The 24,112-nt window shown below is 49.2% G+C and overlaps 1 protein-coding gene, 1 long non-coding RNA gene and 1 pseudogene across 3 annotated transcripts in view; 1 reads left to right on the plus strand and 2 right to left on the minus strand.

The window, feature by feature from the left end:
- Positions 1-18,454, plus strand: part of NEURL1B (neuralized E3 ubiquitin protein ligase 1B) — a 38,452-nt gene extending 19,998 nt beyond the window's left edge. Inside the window, exons 3-5 of one of the 2 annotated variants that reach the window (XM_059417365.1) lie at positions 10,337-11,056; positions 13,137-13,262; positions 13,625-18,454. In XM_059417365.1, coding sequence (XP_059273348.1) covers positions 10,337-11,056; positions 13,137-13,262; positions 13,625-13,869 — 1,091 coding nt within the window. In that variant the 3' untranslated portion in view covers positions 13,870-18,454. The remainder of the gene's footprint in view (positions 1-10,336; positions 11,057-13,136; positions 13,263-13,624) is intronic. The other variant, XM_059417366.1, reaches the window with a different exon arrangement.
- On the minus strand, positions 4,999-7,860 carry LOC132028116 (cleavage and polyadenylation specificity factor subunit 5-like; annotated as a pseudogene).
- On the minus strand, positions 11,306-14,913 carry LOC132028424 (uncharacterized). Its single transcript, XR_009407434.1, has 3 exons — positions 14,824-14,913; positions 12,735-12,927; positions 11,306-12,437 (listed from the first exon to the last, which is right to left on the minus strand). It is a non-coding gene; the product is annotated as an uncharacterized LOC132028424 (long non-coding RNA).
- Positions 18,455-24,112: the final 5,658 nt, after the last annotated feature.

Consider the following 24,112-nt stretch of genomic DNA (forward strand, 5'->3'; position numbering starts at 1 on the left):
TAACCATGTTCCCCCACACTCTTTTCCATAGAAGGTTTCACATTTGACCTTCAGGAGATGTAAGTTTCTAAAGCCTCCTTGATCTCCTGTCACTCTTTTTTGAAGGTCTCTATTCAGAGCAGGGAAATGATCATACCTCATTCACTTGCTTTCTCATGTAGCCCATGTGTTCAAGTAACCACCAAGAAATCCTATCCACCCTGTAATCTGGGTTAGGGTTTTTTGAAAATTTACAAACTGGAAGCTGCCTTTGATGACTTAATCTGAATAAATCCGTGAGGAGTATGGACGCTTCCCCCGCACATTTGTTCACTTAGCAAACTTTTATTGAGTCCCCTTCAACGCCCCAAGCCCCTTGGAAGAAAGGAAGAAAACCCCCTGGAACACTAGTGTCTATGGTAGATGTGCTCCTCGGTCTCCTAATCTTCAAGTAGTGCTGGAGATGTGCGGGCTGACAGGAAGTACCTGTGTTACAGGACCAGGTGTACAAGTAAGATTCGAAGGAATTCCATTTCTGAGTGATAGGATTCTAGGTAAATTTCATTTCTTTATACCTCTGTGAGTTACTTTACCAAAAAATGTGTGAGGAGCTTATGGTGCTTTTACAATCAGAAAGGGCGATGAAGTTATTTTTCTTTCTGAAGGTTATATGAGATAATGGGGAAATTTCTGGCATGTGATCAAAGCTTAATCCTTCCTTCCCAGGGGAAAGAGTAAATTGCCATTGGGTACATCTGGGTAAAGGGATTATGGGTGGTCCCCACCACTGCCACCACTACCACCAAAGTTACTAACAACTCATGATCAGAAAAAAGAGTTATAATAAAAATAAGGAAGGTAAGCTTTTATGATTTTTTTAATGGCTTGAGTTCAGGCAACAGATACCCTACTATTGGTAGCAGCAGCGATGAGGCAACATGACAACCACAGAAATCCCACCCTAAATGGGATCTCCCTCTCCTAGTTCCTAGAACTGGGCTTTCTAATGGCAGTGTCTAAGGTACCAAGTGGATAAATACAAGTCAGCCAATGTTTGTGCAATCCAGAGCCCTCTGATCTCCTTTTCCTCACAAGGAACAAGGAGTTGACATAGTTCCTTTAGAGACTGTCAGCTGTGAAACTCCAGAATAGAAAACCCCAGAATAGAGACCCCTTACCCCGTCCTCACCTCTCACAGACCCCACTAGATAAAGACTGAAAGCCAACAAGCTCAGGTGTCATCTGAGTTTGTCAAATTGAATAAAAATACAGGACACCTCATTACATGTGAATTTCAGAAAAGGATTTTTTTTAGTACAAGTATGTCCCAAACAATATTTGGGACATACTTATAAAAGCATTTGTTGTTTTTCTGGAATTCGAATGTCACTGGGCATCCCGGATTTTATCTGGCACCCCTCATCTGGGAAATATCCCCCCCTGGCTTGTGGAACTGGGGGTACCTTTATTTGCCCTGGAATTTGAGCTAAAGTTAAGTCTCAGAAAGAAAAAGTTCATAGGCCTCCTGTATTTCTTTCAGTTGATGGAATTATGTTCCTAGCCCAGCCTCCTCGTGCAAGGGGTTCCAGCTACAGATCCCGGTGTCTGGTGTGCCGTCTCTTGTGAGCTGCTCATTTTCTCCTCAAGACACGGGGATTTAGCCCCTTTAGATAAAGAATTTATGACTCACAAAAGGGAAGTGACCTGCTTAGAACCACCAAGCTTGTAAGTGGCAGAGCCAGGATTAGAACCCAGATGCATTTGTCTGTCCTTAATTCCATGGTTCTTGACTGTGGCTGCACCCACAGCAATTCAATCCGTGCTTCAGGGCGTGGCCCCCAGGCATTTAGATCTCTTAAGGCTCTTCAGGAGATCCCAGGATATAGCCAGGCTTGTGACCACAACAGTCCCCTTTGCACTGGTGCCTGTCTCTCCTCCTTGCTGGGTGCTGAGCTGAGTTTTTCAGACATGTCAGCTCAAAGCATGGGGTCATCCCTGGACCACAAAAGCCCCTTCTCTTGTTTGACTTTACTGCTTCATCCCCAACCCCTACTCTAAATTCGCACTCACTCTTTCCCCTGCCCAAATAGGCACTACTCTTATGTTTAGTGTTTTTATAAAAACATGTAGAGTTTTACATGCACAGATAGATGAGACTGTGCAAAGATTCTTATTCCATTATTCTTTTTCCACTTGCCTCATTTTTAGATCTGTCTGTGCTGCTGTAGACCTGCTGGTTTCTTATTCCCTATGAGCTTCTGCACCGATGGGACTAGGACGCCACCAGTCCCCCCATCCCCTCAAGCGAACTACATTGCAGTGCATACTCTCCCACAAGGCTGTACTGTGGCTTCTGGGGTTTACCATTGTCTGGGGCACAGACCAGGATGGCCATGATGGCCCCTGGAGTGGTCCATCTTGAGAAAATGATTTCTCTAGATGCTCCTCTGGGCCAAAGAGAAGGGGCTGAGCCCAGGCAAATGACTTTCTGTTGAATTTAGTAGTTCCTGGACCCAGGAGAGGCAGGTATGGTCAGGTTTCCCCCTCCTGTCCCTGGCTCCTCTAGAAGCTCTTTCTTGGAGCTCTGGAGTTCAGGCCCCATGTCCTGAGGCACCTCTGTCCCTCTTCCAGACAATTCAGTAGTGGTCACTGTCATATAGCCCCTTTGTCCTTCCTCTGCCCAGTGGTGGAAGGCTGGTCAGACCAAATAAGCAACACCAATCCAAGGCCATGGCATTGCAGGTTGTGTTGTCAGAAATCTTTGGTTTTAAGTGGCATAAAACAGTTCAATCTTAGTCAAGCAAGGAAAAAAAAATGTCTCATGTGACAGAAAATTCAGGAAAATGATCCTGTAAAGCTGGCTTGATGCAGGCATTCAATGAACAGCACCTGAAATATTGGCCTCCCTTTATTGTTTGCCCTGTCATCCTTATTAGCATCATCCTCAGCTCGGCTCCCTTTTGGGGTGGGGGGGAAGGCCACCAGCAGCTCCATTCCCATGTCCGTCATCCCACCAGATTAGCAAATCTAGCAGGGCAGCTGCTTTCCTACAAGGTCTAGCTCAAGTTCAAGGTTTAGCGTCATTGCTTTCCATTGTCAGGCGGGTGGCATAGTGACTGGCCAAGTTAAGGCCTCCTCCTCCTCAGGGTACTTAGTGGAGTCGGGAGGTAGGTGTGGGGCAGCTCTCTCAAAAGCTGGGTGCTGGGCCTGAAGAAGGGGTTTGGATGCCATACACCCAGAAACCCCTAGCTCTATATAGGCCTTGTAGGGGAGCCATTTACCCTTTTTGAAAGCGTTTAATCCCTTCGTTAAATTAGTTACCTACTATGCACCAGGCACTATGCCGGGAACTACCTGTATGCTGTTTTCCAGTCCTCACTAGAACACTGTGAGGCAGGAAGTAGCATCGTCCCCTTTTGCAGACCCTGCATGGATGGATAATTTGGCCAAGGTTACCTATCAGTTGGTGGTGTTAGAGTTGATGTTTGTTATTTATTAGTGTTATAAACAAAGTGTTTGGCCAAGACTTGAACTTATGGATCCAGATACAAAGCCTACAGGTCAACTGTACCACCCCATGCTTCAAGTGAGGAAACAGACCTAGAGAAAGGCAGGGACTTGCTCAAGGTCACCCAGGTGATAAGTGGTCATGTTAGGGGAGAGGGTTGGGCCCAGGACCCTGGGGGGGGGGGTGCCTCAGCATAGGAGCTGTGAGCACCCCACAGCACACAGGGAGGAATGGCTGCAGGTGGCTTCATCCAGAGCCTCAGTGGGGAGCAGCACAGGGGAACTGGATTTTGCAGTAAATGTATTCTCTCTAAATGGTCCAGGCCAGCACCCAACTCCCTGTCTTGATAATAAGGCATTTGCCTGGCAGGGTTGCCTGAAGGATTTTGGTTTCCCAGGGTCCTGAAGGCCTATTCTGTGCGAGGCACAGTGCCAAGTACATTGTTATTCCACAGATCTGCCATTAGCCTTTCCCACGGACCTATGAGACAGGGATGAAGGTCCTCACATTGCAGAAAGAAACTAAAGTCACATCCAGGACCGGACAGGGTCCAGTGGAGGTCTGTCTCCCCTGGTCCAGTCTTCTTCTGTCAGAAAAGTGTGGGTTCAGTGGCCCACAGACCTGGCATCTGTATCTTTCCTTCTTAAGCCCTAATACCCCTGCCCTGCTGCAAGCCCTCCTATGGCCGTGGCTGAAGGAGCTCTGCTCCTGTTCCCTCCTGCCTCTTTGGAGACATTGCTCCTATCATTTGTCCCCTTTTCCACCTTCACTTTCTCCCTCTCCACAAAATTGTTCCCATGAAGCACATAAAAGAGGTCTGGTTTTCATTAAAAAAAAAAAAAAAAAAAATCCCCTTGCAGCACCTGGGTGGCTCATTTGGTCAAGCTTCCAACTTTTGGTCTCGGCTCAGGTCATGATCTCAGGGTCAGGTGACTGAGCCCCACATTGGGCCCTGTGCTCAGCGTGGAGTCTGCTTGAGATTCTCCCTCCCTCCATCCCTTTGGCTCGTGCTTTTTCTAAAATAAGTAAATCTTTTTTTTTTTTTAAAGATTTTTATTTATTTATTTGACATAGAGAGATCACAAGTAGGCTGAGAGGCAGGCAGAGAGAGAGGGGGAAGCAGGCTCCCCACTGAGCAGAGAGCCCGATGCGGGGCTCGATCCCAGGACCCTGAGATCATGACCTGAGCCGAAGGCCGAGGCCCAATGGCAATCTTCTCCATCAACTACTTTCTCATTTCCCGGCTCTTCTTCAGAGCAAAATTTTTTCAAAAATATCTTTGCTATGCTCTCCACCTCCCTCTTTGGCTCATCCCAATCCTCTTTATCTTATCCCAGTAATATGTATTTTTTTAATTTTAAAAGTTTAATGTGAAATGTAAAAGAAAATACAAAAAGAAAGAAGTCCACTTTCTTTAATGTACAAAGAAGTATGAGTAGAAACAATAATAAATTATATATCACATTTGTTTATACCACATGTATAGACATATATATGTATATATATGGCCATATATAATATGGTTCTCCACATTAACTCTACTATTCTAACAGTAGGAAGTAGGTAGCAATTTAGGGAGTGGGAAAGAAATAACCCTGAAAAGACTTTTTTACCATGTTCATTCTACACTGTGTATGGCTGTGTGTTCATTTCACCACTGCACAGAATTCAGCTGTATATAAAATTGAACTTGTTCAGAAGTTGAAGGAGACAAGAAATGATGGTCCAGAGCCTGGTGTATTGTCATACAATTCAAACAATGGTATAGCTACCAGCTTGTAATTTTTAGGGACTATAAAAAAGACTTCCTCTTGAAGTTGAACCAAAACAACTTTTGTTCCTTAGGCTTTGTAATATGTACAGGAAAAAATGGATACTGAAGAGGTGCAAAATTTGGTCTCTACCAGTTAATGCAATTAGCAATGACCCAGTCTGGCTGGACTTGATCTTGATGACCAATATCTGTCAGCATTTTAGTCCTTCATTTTCATCTTCTCCTGGGTTAGGTTCTCCAGCAGGTACTTTGGAGAAAGTTGTTCCCAGCTGTAGCAGTGACACGTGGGGTAGCGGGTGTTCATGTACCTCCTCACAAGGATTTTATCCAATTTCTGCCTCATGCACTGAAATCTGGCTGCTCCCAAGCTGTCCTCATGGTCTCACCAGACTTCAGCCTGCAAGCTCTCCCTTCAGCCCCATGCTGTCAGATCCAGAGCTCAGGCTTGTCCTCTTAGCTGGCCTCTCACTTTTGGCACACGTGATCTCTCCCTGCCTCTCCGACCTGCTCATGCCTCCTTGCTTCACAAGCTTCTGGTTTTCCTCCTGAATCCCTGGCTGTTCCTCCTTGGCTTCTTTTCTGGTTCCTTCCCTGCCTGTCTCCATATGCTGAGAACCCCAGGGTTCTATTGTCAGCTTTCTTCTCTATCAATATGCATGTAGAAAAGTGTACAAAACATATGTGAAGTTTAATAAGCCATCATAAAGTAAGACCATATCTTCATCTACCCTTTCTCCAGACGAATATCCAAGCCTGTCACCAGGCTTTGAAACCCATCTTTAGGATGTTGGCTCCCAAGTCCATATTCTCAGCCCTGATGCCTCCCTTTACCTACTCATCTCCTCCTGCCATCCAACAAGCATTCCACACTGAACACATTCAGGCAGCCATCCCCACTGTCACTGAAGGGCACCACCCACTTGGTTGACTGGTCCAAAACCTCAAGAGTCATTCCTAATTCCTCTTTTCCTCTCCTTATATCCATTCTGCTAGCATGTCCTGAAACACCTTTGGAGACAATGAGTGACTGATGAACGGTCTTTTCTGTCTCTAATACATTCCTGGCTTCCTTCATCTTCACACAAATATGGTTTTTCCTGAGACAAATTCAGCTCTGCTTCCATCTAGTCCCAGATATATTTGACCTGAGTGAGCTAGGGAAAGGAAATAATCCAACTTTCTCCCAGATCCAGAGCCAGGCTCTGTATATGGGCCAGGGAGAGTTGGAGGTTGTGGAGCCAATCCTAGCCACCTCAGTCTCCCTGAGCCTGGCCTTGGGCTGCTACTTATTTATTTATTTAAAGATTCTATTTATTTATTTGACAGAGATGACAAGTAGGCAGAGAGGCAGGCAGAGAGAGAGAGAGAGAGATGAGAAAACAGGCTCCCTGCTGAGCAGAAAGCCCGATGCGGGACTCGATCCCAGGACCCTGGAATCATGACCTGAGCCAAAGGCAGAGGCTTCAACCCACTGAGCCACCCAGGCACCCCTGAACTGCTATTTAGTAGATGTTTGGGGTGGGAACAGAACTGCCAGACTCATTCTCTCAGGGATCATATTAAACTTGTGAGGACAAGAGCGACTTGGCCCAAGGCTGAGTCCACGTGCTGGCAGCTCTAAGAGTGGAACAAAGACAGGTGAACTTTGGAGGCAGTACTGCTAGTGGTCAGGGGATCTGGTTTTGGGAGTCATACAGCCTGAGATGGAATCTCATTTCTGTCACCCCTGGCCGTGCAACCTTAAATAACTCATTCCACCTCTCAGAGCCTCGGTGTTCTCCCGTTGTGAAAAGTACCCACTTTACAGAACTACATGAGATAAGGGTGTGGGTTGATGGGGATAATGCAAAGAATTTCATCTGGTAAGCAGGGTCTCAAAAAAATGCCTGTATGTACTTTCATCAGGTCTAGAGAGTTTAAAGGCAAATCACAGGTTAGAAGTTAGGAAGTCTTGATAAGCTCCCTTGGGGGTCTTTTGGTATTGTGGGATTTCTGATTCTCCACAGAGAATCTTTTGAGAGGTGGATTCTGAAGTGTACTGGCTTGGGCTTGTCTCACTCAGGGACAATGTCTGATGGGGACAAAGTTCCTTGCACAGAGATAAGTTATGAGGCCCAACCTTTTCTGAGGGGCTGCTGTGTGCCAGGTATTAGGCTAAATGCTGTCACATATGTTGTTAGACCAGTCTCATAGACTAACCTTTCACCTCAGAAATGCTGTTTCTTCAGTTTATCCCTTCTGCCTGGAATGGTTATATCCCATATCCCACTTCCCAGGCACCCCTCTACTCCCTTGGCCTTCAGGTCTTCACTCCATCTTCACTGTCACAGAGACCCGTTCTGGCCTCACTTTTGACCAAGTCCCCCTTTCACACACTCTCAGAGAACTCCAGTTGTCACTCCCTGGTTGCATGATGTGGAGTAACTCTCCTTGCCTTTCAGAGTCTGAGTTCCCACACTGAAGCATGCTCATTCTGCAGAGCCATGCAGGACAGCGGCTCTTAGTAGCACTCATCAGTTTGTTACGTGGTTTTATGTCAGTGCTTCATTAAAGTCTGTCTCACCCACTGGAATGGGAGCTCCATGCACACAGAAGCCATGCCTGCTTGTTTAACTCTCTTTACCCAGCACCCAGCACAGTGTTTGGCACATGGCAAGTGCTCTATACATTTTGTTCAAAAAGCGCTGAGGGAATAATGATAATAACTAACGTGTTTTGAGCACTTACTTTGTCCCATCTTCTGGGCTACACTATTCATAACAACATCTAATGTCATCTCTATAACCACATGAGGGAGTGGGACCAGGATTATCCCATTTGAAGCTGAGGAAGCCAAGGCTCTGAGAGATTAAGTGACTTACCTAAAGTCACAGAGCCAGGAAGGGCAGAACCCAGGACCTGAACCATCTCCACAAACCATTCTCTTAATGAGAATACCACACTGAAGGATGGACTCCTGTGTAGAGCTGCTGGGGCAAGGAGGAGCTGCACTGGGGTGGGGAACAGCAGCAGACACTGGCAAGGGCAGAGGCCCAGGGCAAGCCGAGGATAATGCCTTGAGGCTTGCCTAGCAGGATGGGTGGGACAGAAAGGCCTGGGAAAGTGCACCAGAAGCTTCCACCAGAAGTGGATGCTACGTGAGAAATATCCACTTATCAAAAATGTCTTTAAAAGAAAAAAAAAACTAAAACACATGAGTCTTTTATATGTGCCTTTTTTTTCTGATTACAAAACCAATACATGTTCACTAGAGAAAAGTGAGAAAATCTAAAACTGTAAAAGAAGTCAACTTACATCCAGAGATAACCATCCTCAGATTGTTATGTATCTCCTCCCTGTATTTTTCCTATGCATCCTATACATACACCATTGGAATCCAATGATATATTCAGTTTTGTGTCTTCTTTTGTTCACTTAATGTTATATCAGTGTTTTCTCACATTGTTGACTACTGATTTTAAAAGATTTTTAGGGGCACCTGGGTGGCTCAGTGGGTTAAAGCCTCTGCCTTCAGCTCAGGTCATGATCTCAGGGTCCTGGGATCAAGCCCTGCATCGGGCTCTCTGCTCAGCAGGGAGTCTGCTTCCCCCTCTCTCTGCCTGCCTCTCTGCCTACCTGTAATCTCCATCTGTCAAATAAACAAATAAAATCTTTAAAAAAAGATTTTTTAAAATATTGGGGTTTTCTCATAAGACTTATAATATATATATTTATTATAGAAATACTGAATAATACACCAGTAGGCCAAATAGTTCTGTGAGCCAGGGTCAGAACAGGGATGGCCAGTTTATAAAATCTGCCCTGTAGATTTCTGCAGGTGGAGTAGGGAGTAACATACCAGACTCGCAGGGGCTAGGGCATGCTTTTTGAAAAAGCATATTCATTATTATGACAATTTTATATTTGGAAAACTAAAAAGAGGAAGAAATAGGTTTTTTTCCATGATATAAATTACAGAATGACAAATCTTAGCTAGAGGGGTCTAGTTAGAGAAGTTTGAAAAATACTTTTTCTTGCTTTACTTATTATGGTTAATGAGGATATTTTTATCACTAAAAAAAACTTCATAATACTTCAGTGACTGTTTCTTCCTTTCCCTGATTTGTTACTCAGAGTGGCAGTCTTCCTCAAACCTCATTCATTCATTCATTCATCCATCCATCCAATAAAGAATGGAGGTCTTTGTCCATCACACTCCTAAGCCCTGAGAAGGTGATAGTGAAAAGACAGGCAAGGACTCACATTCTTGTTGGGACAATCGGCAAGTAATCTACCAAAGTATGAAGACCTGTATTACCTAAATGAGACACTATTTTGGTTTTTTTTTTTTTTTACTTAACTATATCATATGTAGTATCAAGAACATGTTCCATACCACTAAAAATTATTCAAAAATATTTTCACGATGGTAACTTAAAACTCTTAATTTTCTGTCCTATAAAATGAGGCTGTCTCGCAGAAAGCTAACATATCCAATGTCTGTGCAGCACCCAGGCACAGGGCTGTGTGCTGCGTTCTTTCAGTGTCAGCACAGTGCTAAAGAGCTGGGGTTCTTGTGGCTTTGCCAGTAGCTGTGTGACCTTGGTCACATTCTTTAACCCCTCTGTGCCTCACCTTCTTTCTTTGCTAAATGGCTGGTAATAACAGAACACACCTCACAGGTTGTGTAAGGACTCTGATAACACACCAAGGGAGCTTAACATAGCACCTGTCACTTAAGGCCACAAATATAAAGCAAAAAGTCTTCCTTCATGGAGCCTGTGTTTTAGCTGGGGAGGCCAACAATAAAGGGTCTTCAAATCTTCCAAAGTATAAGAAAACCTCTGGAGTGGGGGAGGAAAGGAGGGGGGAGGGGCAGGGAGAAGAAAGGAAGGAGGAAGGTTGGGAGGGTCGAAGGAAGGAAAACAGAAAAGGCCTCACCAGGATTGTGCTTACTCAGAGTCTGGGCACCTGTGGTTCTTGAATCAGCACACACATAAACTGAAGGCAGGGGCTATGGGGCGGGGACGAGGGGCAGTGGGGGCACCGAGGCCAGCAGCCCGCACCCTCACCACCCTCCTTCTGCCCCGGAGCAGAGAGCGCCTTCGCCGACACGCTGACGCCAGCACGCCTCAGCCAGGCCCGCTTCAGCGCCTGCCTGCCGCCCAGCAGCCACGACGCCGCCAACTTCGACAACAACGAGCTCGAGAACAACCAGGTGGTGGCCAAGCTGGGCCACCTGGCACTGGGCCGCGCCCTGGGCCCGCTGCCCGCCGACGCCTCGGCCGCCGCCATCCCGTGCGGACCCCGCGAGCGCCCTCGGCCCGCATCGTCGCCGGCGCTGCTCGAGGCTGACCTGCGCTTCCACGCCACGCGCGGACCCGACGTGAGTCTGTCCGCCGACCGCAAAGTGGCCTGCGCACCGCGGCCTGATGGCGGCCGCACGCTCGTCTTCTCTGAACGCCCGCTGCGACCCGGCGAGAGCCTCTTCGTGGAGGTGGGCCGCCCGGGGCTAGCGGCGCCCGGCGCGCTGGCCTTCGGCATCACGTCGTGTGACCCCGGTGGGCTCCGGCCCGCGGAGCTGCCAGCCGACCCCGACGCGCTGCTCGACCGCAAGGAGTACTGGGTAGTGGCGCGTGCTGGGCCGGTGCCAAGCGGCGGCGACGCGCTCAGCTTCACGCTGCGGCCGGGCGGCGACGTGCTCCTGGGCGTCAATGGGCGCCCGCGCGGCCGCCTGCTGTGCGTCGACACCACGCAGGCGCTCTGGGCCTTCTTCGCCGTTCGTGGCGGTGCCGCGGGTCAGCTGCGCCTCCTCGGTGAGTTCCCCAACCGACCGCGCATGCGCAGGGCCATCCGCTGGGTATCTCGAGCCAGGGCGGAAGCCCAGGCCCACTTTGCAGGCTTGAGCGCATGTTAGCACCCTCGTGCCTCCACCTAGAGTTTCTGATTCAGTCAGAGCGGCCCCGAAATGCAGTTCAAACCAGTGTCCCAGGAATGTCATGTTGCTGCTCCCAAGCCCACCCTTTGCCCACACCGACCTAAGTTCCCACTGGCGTCAGGGCCTGGACAGCTTCATGCAGTCGGTAGATGGTCAGGGCAATTTTTATTTCTGTTGTTATGACTTCTTATATCACGTATTTATTTTTTACATACATGAGGCATACTAAGTTGTAGAAGAAAAAGCAAATACAACTACACTTGAGAGGACATCAAAATAACAGTGTCTACAGAAAATGGGATGGGGGCTTGAACCATCTTATTTTGACACGATTTTGCCTTTATTCATGCCACCAATAGACATGGAGCACCCCCCCCCCCCAGCTGTGGACCAGGCGCTAGGCTCCAGAGTGGGGCATGGCAGAGGACAGGACACAGGCTAAGCACAGGGGGACCCTACAGAAACCCCTGAATGGAATGCTGTGGGCCACTGCAGAGGGCCTTCTCTCCCATTTGGTAGAAAGGAGGTGGTGGTCAGGGAAGGCTCCCAGAGAGCCCCGTTCCATTTTCATGATTCAAGAAGTCAGTCCAAATGGTAACAGAAATGATGAACACTTCATGTTTTCTCATTCAATTTTATACTCTGCCTCTGTGAGACCAGTATCACTATCCCATCCACAGGAAAGAAAACTGAAGCACAGAGAGATTAACTCACTGTCCCAGTCACATAGCTGGTCAGCCATGAAGATGTTGGGCAAATCACAGACCCTCTCTGAGCCTTGGATTCCTTCTGTGTAGAGAGGGAGTAATCACCTGCATCGTGGCATCGTCAGGAGGGTGAAATGATGAGGTTCATATAATGCTTGCAGCAGGTGCCTGCCATGTACAGCATGTTTAATACACAGTAACATCAATGACTGTTGTTTGTAGGCAGAAGAACAAGGAAGGTCATCATTTGTTGTTGTTGTTTAAGGGATGACCAGATATAGTCATCATTTACCCTGAGATGAGTTGCCTAAGTTTCCACTGGGGCTTTGGCAAGAACTAAGCCTAGAATCCGTCTCCATTACGTTCCTCCCCGGCACCTCCAGAGGAACCAGGATGAGTCCTTGAGTGGTCAGGAAGAGAAGGTAGAATGGAAGCAACTTCTTTTGGAGGTCAGGAACCTGCTGTCCTGATTGCTACCTGACAGCAACCCCAGCACTCCATTATTTGTCCATCCATCCTCAAGTAGGGTCAGGGAAGGAACATCTCTCTCACCTAAGAAATAAGCCATTATTATCCAAAATGGCAGTGAACACAAGGAAGAAAACTCATTCCTGTTGAATACTACTAATCAGGAATCTTGTAGTTGAAAGTGAAAAAAACCCACTCAAAGTGCCCTAAACTGAAAGGGAAAGGTATGGGTACACACACCTCAAAATTCTGGGACTATATTGGATGGATTCAGGAGCAGCTGGATTGAGGTTTTGAAAGCATGCCAGCAGGATCCCATCCCAAAGCTCGCTTTCCCCTATGTAGAGCCTCTACAAGCAGGCTCTACGGTGCCAGACCTACCTCCGAATGGATGGGCCCCTTCTTTCCCAGCAGTTGTAGTTGTTCTCATGAAGACCTCTTCGACCTCCACTGGGTTATGTAGCCATATATAAACCATCAGTGAGACCAAGGGGTGGAAGTTCTTCTTGGCCTGGCCTGGATCATGTGAGTGAGGGTGAAGTCAGTGCCCCCAAACAAAATCCTGGTACTGTTTCTGAAATAAACAGGAATGGAGGCTGAGCAGGCAAAGAATAGGTGTCCACCCCACATAGACGATTCCGTCAGTCCTTAGCAGAAACCTGGGAGGTTACTTTTACTCCCCCCTCCATTAGACAGATAGGGAAGCTAAGGTGCAAAAGAACCAGGGAGTAGCAGAACAGGACCCACCTCCCACCTCCCCTGATGAAGTCTCTTTGGTCTCAGGCACCCTGCAGTCCAGCCCTGCGACCACATCCCCATCAGGGTCCCTCAGCGGCTCCCAGGATGATAGCGACTCTGATATGGCCTTCAGTGTCAACCAGTCCTCCTCAGCATCTGAGTCATCCTTGGGTAAGGAGGTATAAACCCTAGAGGGGGTAGGGGCTGCCCTGGCTCCTTCAGCTGTGCCAGAACCTTCCTGAGACTGAGCAAGGATGGCTACCTTTGCCCCCTGCATCCTCTCCTTCCCCGGCCATACATTCATCTAGAGGGAGGAGATATCTACATATCGTATCCCAAAGGGAGATAATGGTGCTTGATGCTTGGGGGAAAGAGGGTAGGGTAGGGGCAAAGCCCAGAAGAAAAACCCAAGTGTCTCTCAAAATTATTTCCCCACAGGTTCGACCACAGAAGCTCTGGCTTCTGGGGGTTGCCCCAGTGGAGCCCCGCTGAAAACCACATTATTATGGTCTGTCTTGTTCTCCCTTTTGCAGTGACCGCACCCAGCTCCCCACTGAGCCCCCCAGTGTCCCCCGTGTTCTCCCCACCAGAGCCGGCAGGCAGCAAGAATGGCGAGTGCACAGTGTGTTTTGACGGCGAAGTGGACACAGTCATCTACACGTGTGGACATATGTGTCTGTGCCACAGCTGTGGCCTGCGGCTCAAGAGGCAGGCCCGCGCCTGCTGCCCCATCTGCCGGCGGCCCATCAAGGATGTCATTAAGATCTATAGGCCATAGCCTGGCCTGCCAACGGGCCTTGGCCAGAGCAAGGTCACCTTTCTGAAGGCCCCCTGGGCCAGGCAACCGCTGTGGTCACCAGGGGGTCCAAGGGCAGTGGCCATCCGGTCTGCCACTCTCCAGTGGTGGACAAGGCATGACAGTCATGGAGATGAGTCCCTGGGGGTCTGAGCCCAGGCAAGGGCTGCTTCTGACTCAAAAGTGCTTTGTCCCCAAAAGGCCGTCCCAACAGCGAGCTCAGGAACTGCCTGGCAGACCACCCTGTCCCTTGGTGACCTCTCAGCTGGGAAACAGCATTCTCTGTGCAATGCTCTTTGCATTGGGTTGGGTTGAGTGTGTGTGAGAGAGGGTGAGGGGAGGGAGCTGCCAGAGAAGAGAGAGGGAATGTGTGTGAGAGAATGAGTGAGCGAGAAAGCATAGATATTTATCCAGGGATCCTGGCTCTAGGAGGTTATTTAACACTAAGGAATGTGCAATCCAGAGCCCAGACGGTAGCGTGACTCGAAATTATTCACTTTCTGGGGCTGGAACGTCAGCTGGTTTTGAATGTATGAAGCCTGCACCTTGGAACTCCCTTGGATGGTATAGAAAAGGGGCACTCAGATTTTCTAAGGGGAGGAAAAAATAGCTCATTGTTTACAGCTCCCAAGCAGCAACGCCTTGGGGGGAAGGTGGGTGGAGAACTGAAAAGAACAATTTGCTTTTTTAGTTTCTTTCTCAGTCCTGGAGAGGAGATTGGATGGGTGCTGCGGCCCACTGAGAGCTCTGGGTGCTGTCATCCCCTGAAGCCTTTCACCCCTTCACTCCAGATAGCCTAATAATAAGCATAGCGCACCTTGACTCAGTCCCTCTGGATGTTTTTTGTCTGTCCCACCCCTTGCTGTCCCCAAGAAGACAAGCAGCAGGTTCTCTTTTCCTGGGGGAGGAAAAGAATCCAGGAGGCAGCTGACTCACCTGCAGTTGGAAAGGCCACCCCATCCCGCAGACGGATCTCCACATTTCGTTTTGTCACCCCGGGCCTGGCATTCACCAGCAGCAGTGGGCACCACCAGGGCAGCCTGCTGGGGAAGTGGGAGGAGGAAAAGACTTTGCAACTGGTTCTGATTCTCAGCTTCCCTTTCGCTGCTGATTACTAAAATGTTAAATAATCATTAAAATGTTAATAGCTGAGATACTAAAATGCTGACCGTAGGACTCTCCCCCTTCAGAGAGAGTCCAGGGCCATTTGCAGGCATTTCCTGGGACCTGGCCCTGTCCCTGACTTCTTCACCCCTGTCGAGGCCCAGGTCTGCAGACTCCCAGACCAACCCCGGGGCTGATAGGCTGGCGCAGGCCCGCTCCTTCCTTTTGCCTCCAGTTCTGTCTGGGCCTAACCTCTGCCCTACTTTATGCTGTATCTTTAAGGAAGCCCCTGGGCCTCTCTGATTCTCAGTTCCCAATATATCTAAGATGAGGCCCAGTACCTGCCCACTCCAGAACCCACGAGAGGACCAGCATAACATCTAAAAAGCCCGACGCCCTGCGAAGAATAGGTAACATTTTTACTACAATTCCTAAACTGCTCCTCTGCCGCACAGATGATGGCAGGGAAAGGAGAACATTCAGAGAGTTTCTGCATTCATAGAGCACATGTTTGCCAGGTGTCTGGGGGCCCAGAGCGCAGCCCAGTTGGGCCCTCATCAAATCAAAGCCCGTAAGACCAGTTGGTCTTTGCGATGCTCTTGGACCACCTGCTTCTTCTCTGTCTGACGTGGTCATAGTGTTCTGACCTGGTCACAACTTCAGAACCCCCACCCTTGCTCCTGCAAGGACCCCTGATTGGCTTTTTTTTCCCCTAGTGAATCCGGGAAACGTGCCCACCTTCAAATTTTGTGACGGAAGTTTTTGGGGAAGGACTAGAGCCCCAGGAAAAGAGCTGGAGAAGCTCGGTAGCACCCAGGGCCCAGCTGCATTTGGCCAGCAGGAGCCTTCTACGTCCCCCATGCGGGGTGTCAGCACACCGCGTGTGAGAGGACGCTTGACCTCCTCCCCACTAGAGCTGGTTCTCCAGGCAGCAGTGCCGCTGACAGGATTGAGCCAGTCCCAAGCTCTGGTGGTCTCAGAAGCCCGCGGGAGGCAGCTGGTCTCCCCTATTCCTTGCCCTTCCTAACTGCCCCCACCCCTGGGTTCTAGCCAGGGTCATGTACAGCCATCACTGGGAAACCAGTGACTGAGGGCCTGGACCCGACGTGGCTCCAGGCCGTGCTCCTGGTGACCAGTTACCCAGATCAAAAGGAGCTGGTGGCCTGTTTAACTTGTTCCGCAGCTGCTATAAATAGCCTCCCTGTTTCCAAGAGGAATTAAGGGGGTGTTTATCTTCTAAAAACCAGACATTTCCTGATGCTCTAAACTGATTTATTCAGTGCTATAGAGGAGCGGCTCACATGGCCCTCACATGGCGGGAGAAAGAGGAAAGGGATCCCCTCTTTCTCACTTCACGCCATTATGTGCCTCGGCGCTGGGCTGGAGAGGCATCCCTGCACATGGATCCTGCGAGGCAGGCCTTCTTACCCCACTGAGTCAGATCTAAAACACCACTGATGATAAAATACACCATCTTATGTTCCACTAAGGGGAAAATACGCAGATTTAACTAAGATGCCTCAGCTATATGATTCATTCTAATCAGAGACTTGAAATGGGGGGGGGGGGGTCCTGCTATTTAGAATCGATAAAATATGGTATTATTCCCATTTGGCAGGTCAGAACTGAGGTCCTGTGAGTGAAGTAATAGGATCACATGTAATAAGTGGCAGGGCTGGGATTCAAACCCAGCAGTGTCTGGTGCTCAGTCCCACCCCCTGGCTGCCTGGCCCCAAGCCCCGGAAAGCTTGAGACTGCCTTGCATTTTCTTTCTAGAACCTTCTCCGGGTGCTCGCTTCGGCAGCATATATACTAAAAATAGAACCTTCTCCAGGCAGCCCCTGGAGGGACCCTGGGCACCTGCACCTGTATGAAGTGTTCCTGCCCCAGACTGTGGTCCCTCTGCCACCCATATCCTAGAAGGACAAGTGTCCTTCCTTTCAGGCTCACCTTCCCGCTGCCTGCCTTCTGGCAGAGTTGAGCCATGTGAGATCCTGAGTCCAACCCAAAGGCTTCCTTTTGTGACACAGAGAAGCACACACGGGGCCACTTTGTGGAGGAGCCAAGGCGTTGTCCCACCACCTTCCTGGGCCTCAGGAAGGGATTCCAGGGCTGAGAAGGGGGAGACCGAAAGATACACCTTTGTTGTGGTCTTGTGCCTGTTTATTTTGAACCCCCAGAGAAATTGGGCTGTTTCCAAGTCAAAACAAGCTTCTTTCCCTAGTCCAATCCCAGAACTGGGAGTCTCCTGGGGTTTACCCAGGGAAGCTGCTCCCCTAAGTGCTGCAACACTTTGCTCAGCACCCACTCATCGCATGGCCTGTGTTCTGGACACGGCACTGGAAACGGACTAAAGACAGAGCCCACAGGGAGCTGACAGTCTGGAGCTGGGCAGATTTATAACCTTTCATGTGCCCCATCAGGCACTGGGGCCTGTGCTAGCACATAGTAGGTACTCTTTAAAGGTTTATGGAAGAAATCCAGAAATTAAATTACAAGGGCTCAGGGTTTTGGTAAAACACCACATACACATGCACACGGTCATTCAACAAACATCTGCTGTGTGCCTGCTAGGTGTGGGGTGCTGGGGATGTGGAGCTGAGAGGACAGTGCCCTAGCTCTGCCTTCAGAAGTAGAGACATTAGAGGACAAGGAGATGCTAGGGACAGAATCCTGTGGTCTTATTCGGCCATTCTGTTGCCTTTGGGGATCTATCCTGGTGAGTGCCCCAGAGCCTTCCCGAAAGCTTCATGCTTTGAGAAGCCTCTTCAGCATTATAAATGCCAGGCACTTTGTAACCTGTGTGCTGCTGCCAAAATGGCCTTGGGCAGAGCCCTCAAAGGCTCCACCTTTTGATGATTACCCTCAATTCCCCCCAGGGAGACCCCTGGGGTGATGGCTACCTGCTACTTTCAGGCTTGGGAGTGGCTGCTGGAAACAATCCCCTGGTCCCCAGAGAACCCCATTAGTTCCAGTCGAGAACGGGCTTGAGCAAAGTCTTGGAGAATGAGAGGCAGTAACCTCCCCCTGCCCAATCCCATCTCTGCCCCAGTTCCGGCAGAGGGATGTCTGCTCAGGAACACGTGGCCTCCTGGCATTTCTTGGTATTTCATTGTCTTTCCTAAGCCCCTAATGAAACAACTTGTACAACAATCTGTCTGTGCCTTATGAAAGTGTCTGTGCACTTTTTATCCTTTTTAAAAGCAACTTTAAAAAGTGGGCACGGGACTAGCATACCTAGTAGTATTCTAGAAATATGTGCTAATCACAGAAGCCCTTCTGTATTATGTTTTTTGATGTAGGAGTGATGAAGTGTACGTCTCTCACCCCATCTCCCCACTACCTGTGTACAGACCTTTTAAAAAATGTCTCTTATTCTTATTTTTCTGATTCAATACTGTGACTTCTCCAATACAATCTAATCTTTGGGGATCTGTAATAAAGATTTTAAAACTTGGGTGGACTGGGTTGGGAAGGGTTTGCACTGGTCCTGTGTGTTGTGCTTTTGTGTGTTGTGTGTTTTGGTTTTTGTCTATTTTTATCTGTTTTATATTAACATAATTTTTTCTGTTTAAAAAACAAATACAACTTTGGCTTGTTAAAAAAGAAAGCTTCTTCAGAACTCAATTTTAAAAATCGCAGTAGCACATACTGTTGGAGAGTGAAGGTGAGGGGTACAAAGCATTGTTGACCTTGAGGAAACATTTTGCAAGTTATGTCCATAGAGTCCTGATAATGTTTGATCCTTTTGCCAAGGAACAATTGTGAAAATATCACAAGGAAATCATTCTAATCAAGGATAAGCTCATATGCAAAGATGTTCATTGCGGCATTATTTATAATGGTAAAAAAAAAATTGTAAAAGCCACCCTAAACCAGCCAACCAACAAACCAGGGTGAACTTGCCAGAGCTCTCAGTTTCAAGTGACAGAAACCGAACTCAGACCGGTTTAAGGGGATTTAAAAATTCAGTTACCTGCAAAGTCCAGTGTCATGAACCCAAGAAGCCACTTCAGGTACAGCTGGATCCAGCATCTGAAATGCTACTACAGGACTTGGTCTCCCCTGCTTCTCACACTGTCCTCCTTTGCTGTGGCCCAATCCCAGGATGGTTCTCAAGACAATTGGGCACAGCACGGGGTAGGAGCAGCCTACAGCCTCCCTGTGTGGGCCCACCTGGATCACATGCCCCGCTCTGAGCCAATCACAGAGGCCAGGGAGATCCAGGCCTCTTACTGACCAGACCTACCATAGGCGCTCAACTCCACCCAATAGCTGCTCTCCTAGAACTGAGAGTAGGGAATTGCAGTCTCCAGTGAGGAACTAGTGCTGAGCAAGTTGGAACAACAGGCATTGCTCTCTCTAAGAAAGGTTGAACTAACAATGATACAGATATGTACCAAGTTAGTGGTATGACCTATGAAGCCAGACAGCCTGGTCCTCACCACGACACTGAGCGAGGCACTTACCTCTTTGTGCCTCAGTTTGCTCATCTGCAAAGCAAGAATCCTAAGGTTCCCTGATTGTAGGATGGGTGTGAGCATTATTGAGATCGTACTGGTGATGTGCTAGGCACCATGTCTGGCACTCAGCGAAGAGTTTACAACACGGGAACATGTTTATGTCAAAACACGGTGGGAAAATCAAGATATAAAACTACACATACACTCTGATCTCGTGGTTGTAAAAACAAGCAAGCAAGCAAATGAACAAACAACAGCCCCCAAACCAGACTGTGTTGGAATGACCAACAGGAAAGAAAGAAAAATCTCCAGGGGGCTGTGTTGGGATAATGGTATTATCGGACATTCCCCCCTCCCTTGTGTTTTCTAAATTTTCTGTAATGACAAATTATTACTTCTAATTTAAACATGCGACTTGGAAAAAGTATTTCCCGTCCCTGCAAAAACTGATGAAAACAGCTAACCCTTGCTGGAATTCGTCAGGAATTCCCAGGCTGACTGTCCTAAGTTTGAGATCCAAATTTAGTCACAGTGGAGATAAAGGCCTGCAAGCTTCCAGTGGAGACCAGGCCAGGCTGACCATTTTGGTTGGGCTTTCTCCCAGCCAGGCTTTAAGGCCCAGATTTCTGGGGGTGGAGCCTTGCATTGTATGGGGAGTAGCCAGGGAAGGGAGAAGGTGGAGCTGCTCATGCCTGCTTTTCCTGGCTTCCTGAAATAGCCTGGTTTGGTGACACTGAGTTTGGGGAACAATGGGGCAAGAAAAATGAAGTTGCATTTATGAAGCCAAAAAAATCACGATTTTCTTACTTCTCTCAATGAATCTTTACAACAATGTTGGTCTCCTACAGGTGAGGGAAGCAGGGTTCCTTACAGGTGAGGGAAGCAGGGTCCCTTCAAGGTAGAAGAAGGAAGCCACCCTAGATGTGGCTGTCCCAGAGCTAAGACAAAATGTGCCTCTGAAAGATAGCATTCATTTCTAGCAGGCCAGGGGACATTTTCACAGATATCATCTAAAAATCAAGACTTTTTTTTTTAAATAAATAAGGGTAAAGACCATACTAATCTAGACTCTTTGGATTTTAAGAGACTGAAAGCCAACTCAAGAAAAACAACTTAAGAAACAACTCACACAACTAAACTGGTCAATCCTGCTTCAGTAATGGTTGGATCCAGGTGCTCACATGTCACCAGGTATCTGCCTCTGTCTCAGTTCTGCTTTCCTCTGGGTTGACATCACTCTCAGGCAGGCTCTCCCTCTGTGGTAACCAAGATGGTCTCCAGTGGCTCCTCACTCATATCATACCAGCTTAGTGACCCTTTAGAAACCTTTCAGGAAAAGTCTCAGGGCATCTGTCTTTTGACCCCTTGGATCAAAAGCCCAATCCCTAAATCAGTTTCTGTCACACACCCACAGTTGATACAAAACCAAGGATGACGTGGCCCTTACCCTCTAGGACCAACCAATCTAGAGGGGAAGGCAGACTCATAAAGAGACATGTTCAAACCAGTGTGGACCTGAGCCTGCTAGGACAGATCAAATTCAAGGCATAAAGACCATAGATCATTTAGTGATATATAATTTAAACATCCTTCATTCTCCTGGCTGTTCAGGCTTTCACTGATGCCTGGGTCATGCTTCCTAGTACACCATATTTCTCTTCAAAGGCTTCAATGTACAAAGCCTGTGCCCCAAACCTCACCATCCCGCCGCCAGAAGCACAGCTAGCCTCAGAGGAGTTCTGTATGGAGACTTCTTTTTCTCTTATTTCCCAGCTTCCTTCAGGACAAACAATTCTCTGCAAAGATAAGAACAAATCATCTACTGGACATTTACTATGTGCTAAGGACCTCCAGGACATGTCTGGCTCCTCATTCTAGCTCTTTGAAGTAGGTCCCATCATTACTTCTGTTTTATACAAAGGAAAACCAAGACTTCAGATTAAGTAACTTTATGCCATTCCACATGGCCTCTCAAAGACAAAAGTCGATCCCAGGATCTAGACCCAGGGCAAATGGTCCCAGAACATATGTCCTTATGATTTCACTGACCCCACCAACAATCTGTCAGAGATTTTATACTCCCATTTTGCCGACAAGGTAAGAGAGGCCCAGAAAGGGCAATGACCTGCCCTAAATCACACAGCTGTGAGCTGTAGAGTGGGAATTTGAACCAGATCTGACTCTTCCCACAGCTTCGCAGCTTGTCTGTGGGTAAATTATCAGAAGGGGGTTGGGGGAGAGGAGCAAGAGGAGGGGGAGGAGAAAAGAGAAGAAAAGTGGGAATAGGAGGGGAGGGACCCAGGTTGTGCACCTAGAAAGGCAAAGGGAGAAAGCTGCCTAGCTGGGTCCCTGACTTACACAATGGCCATCAGTGCGGTTCCAGGGCCAGAGAATCTTCCCTTCTCCCTTCAGGCTCAATTCTGCTGGCTCTCGGAAGCTGGTTCTGGCTCCCACACAGGGATGTGGAAAACACGAATATTCCAGGCATCCACAGTGGGAACAGAGCGCAGACCTTGGCTGTTAAATGCACCCAGGGGAAGCTTCCAGAAGCCCAGGGGCGGCAGCATCAACAGAAAGTGCCTGGGGCAGCCAGTCAGCTTTCCTCAGAGGCCCCCCTCCTGGCTTGGCCTGCTCAGGTGTAACCCTTCTCCCTGAGTGGTGCGCCTCAGCCTGCCCTCTCCTGCCTCTCCCCAGCTGCCCGGGAAAAGCCATCGTCCTAGGAGCCCAAAGCGTCTGCTTAGGAGTCTGCAGAACTGACCTGAATTCACGTCCACGCCCTGCCGCCAACAATCAGGAGCCCCAGGAGTGCTATTCATCCTGAAGCTTGCATGGATATGGCCTCTGGAGTTGTACAGTGGGAAGCCCCCTTCTCTATGCCTCACTTCCCTGCTCTAGGTGGGGCCTCTAAGACCATCCCCTCAAGCCCATAGCGGAGAGGAAGGGAGCCAGATTGTGGCAGAAAGAAAGTGTCTCCTGGAGACCTTTGCCCAAGGGAGGCTGCCTCCTGGCTTCGCAGCTTGGAGCAGCTGTTTGCAGCCTGTTGGTGCCCAGTAGGGTGTGGGGCAGTAGAGGGGAGGGGGTGATGAGAGCACAGAGCAGAGAAGATAGATGGGCCTGGGGGCCAGGCCTGCCCCTGCTGTGGGATCTTGGACAAGTTACTGACTCTCTTTAAGCCTCAGTGTCTGGATCTTTAAGGTCTCAGCCCCCTTGTGGATTGTGTCAAGATGAATCAACTGGGTCAGGAAGTGGTTGGCATTTGGGAGGTACTCGGCAATGGTGGTTCTTCTTTTTACCAGCATTGTAAGCTGTGCTATCTCCCTTCCCTCCCTCGTACCACCCCCCCCACCCCCCACATCCCAGCTGGGCCTCAGTCTTCCACAGTCCCCTGTGCCTTCCCCTCAGGCCCTTACTGCCTCAGGGGTTGGCCCCCATGACACTATTAGCACATCTACAGGTGATCACGCAGGGTCTCCCAAAGAGTAGGACCTCGGTATTTAATCCTCCCCCCCCCCCCCCACCATGGAATTTCTGGCATTAACACACCTCCTTCCCACAAGGAATGAAAGGAAGGGGCAATCAGATGGCGGGGGCTTGCCAGGCCTCTGAGTTTGCCCTGGCCCCTCGCCCCTTGCTTGTTTTGGCTCCCTATCAAGAATGCTGGACCAGGCCTGGGAGGCTGACTGACCTCAGACTCCACAGGGAAAGTCACACTTTCGCTCAACTCCCAGGAGCAGCCCTACATTCCAGGAGGGGCGTGGGAAGGGCCAGGCCTTCCCCCAGCTCCATGGACCAGACTGGGGAGCTGCCTGGAGCCTGGCCTTGCTCACAACCTCAGCACCGGCCATGCCCACCTCCACATCCTCCAGGGAGATCTGCACTCCCCCCACCCCCAGTGGGTAGAAGATAGAAGATACCCATTGCCAGCACAGGACAGAAGTGAAAGAAATTTCCCAATGAGATGTCTCTGTCCTTCCCCATCTAGTCTTCCTTGCTAGCTAGTGTTCTCCCTTTCTGGTACCGACCCCCAACTCCAGCTTCAAAAAAATCCCAGAACCCTCTCCATTATTCTGAACACTTCTAATCTCCCTTCAGCTTCTGTCCCCTCTGAGAGGTAGCTGCAGTCTACCCAGTCCAGTCTTCCTGTCTATCCACCCTGGTTTGGGGGTGGAGGGTGGTGTTGGGGCAGGGAGGGGGGTTTCAGCTGTTCTAAACAGAGGCCTGGGCGAGGCTTCCCTGAGCAAGTCACACAATAGGTGGGCCTTGGAGGGTGCACAGCAGACGGCCAGCAGACTGGCCGGTACAGAAGGGAGATGCCCCAGCGCAGAGGACGCGGGGCTGCTTGCTGAGAGAGCAGACCAGGGGCCAGACAGAGAGCCCCAGGAGACATTTTCCTTCTGCTACAGCCAGGCTGTCTTTCCCCAAGAAGATCTCAGGACTCTGCTCCCACAGGCCAGGCTTCCCAAGCTCCAGTTGGGACACAAGGCCCTGGAATAGCCCGGGCAGAGGTCAGGAAGCAAGGTGGCCTCGGGTGGGCCCCACCCCTTGGAACAAGGAGCTCTTCCCTAGTCTCACCTTCTGGGCGTTGAACCTGGAAGTCCTGAGGTCCTGAGAAGAGGCTTTTCCAGGCTCCTCCTTGGGAGGGGCCGGCTGTTTCTTTG

The sequence above is a fragment of the Mustela nigripes genome, chromosome 12 (assembly GCF_022355385.1).
Source record: "Mustela nigripes isolate SB6536 chromosome 12, MUSNIG.SB6536, whole genome shotgun sequence".
NCBI lineage: Eukaryota > Metazoa > Chordata > Mammalia > Carnivora > Mustelidae > Mustela > Mustela nigripes.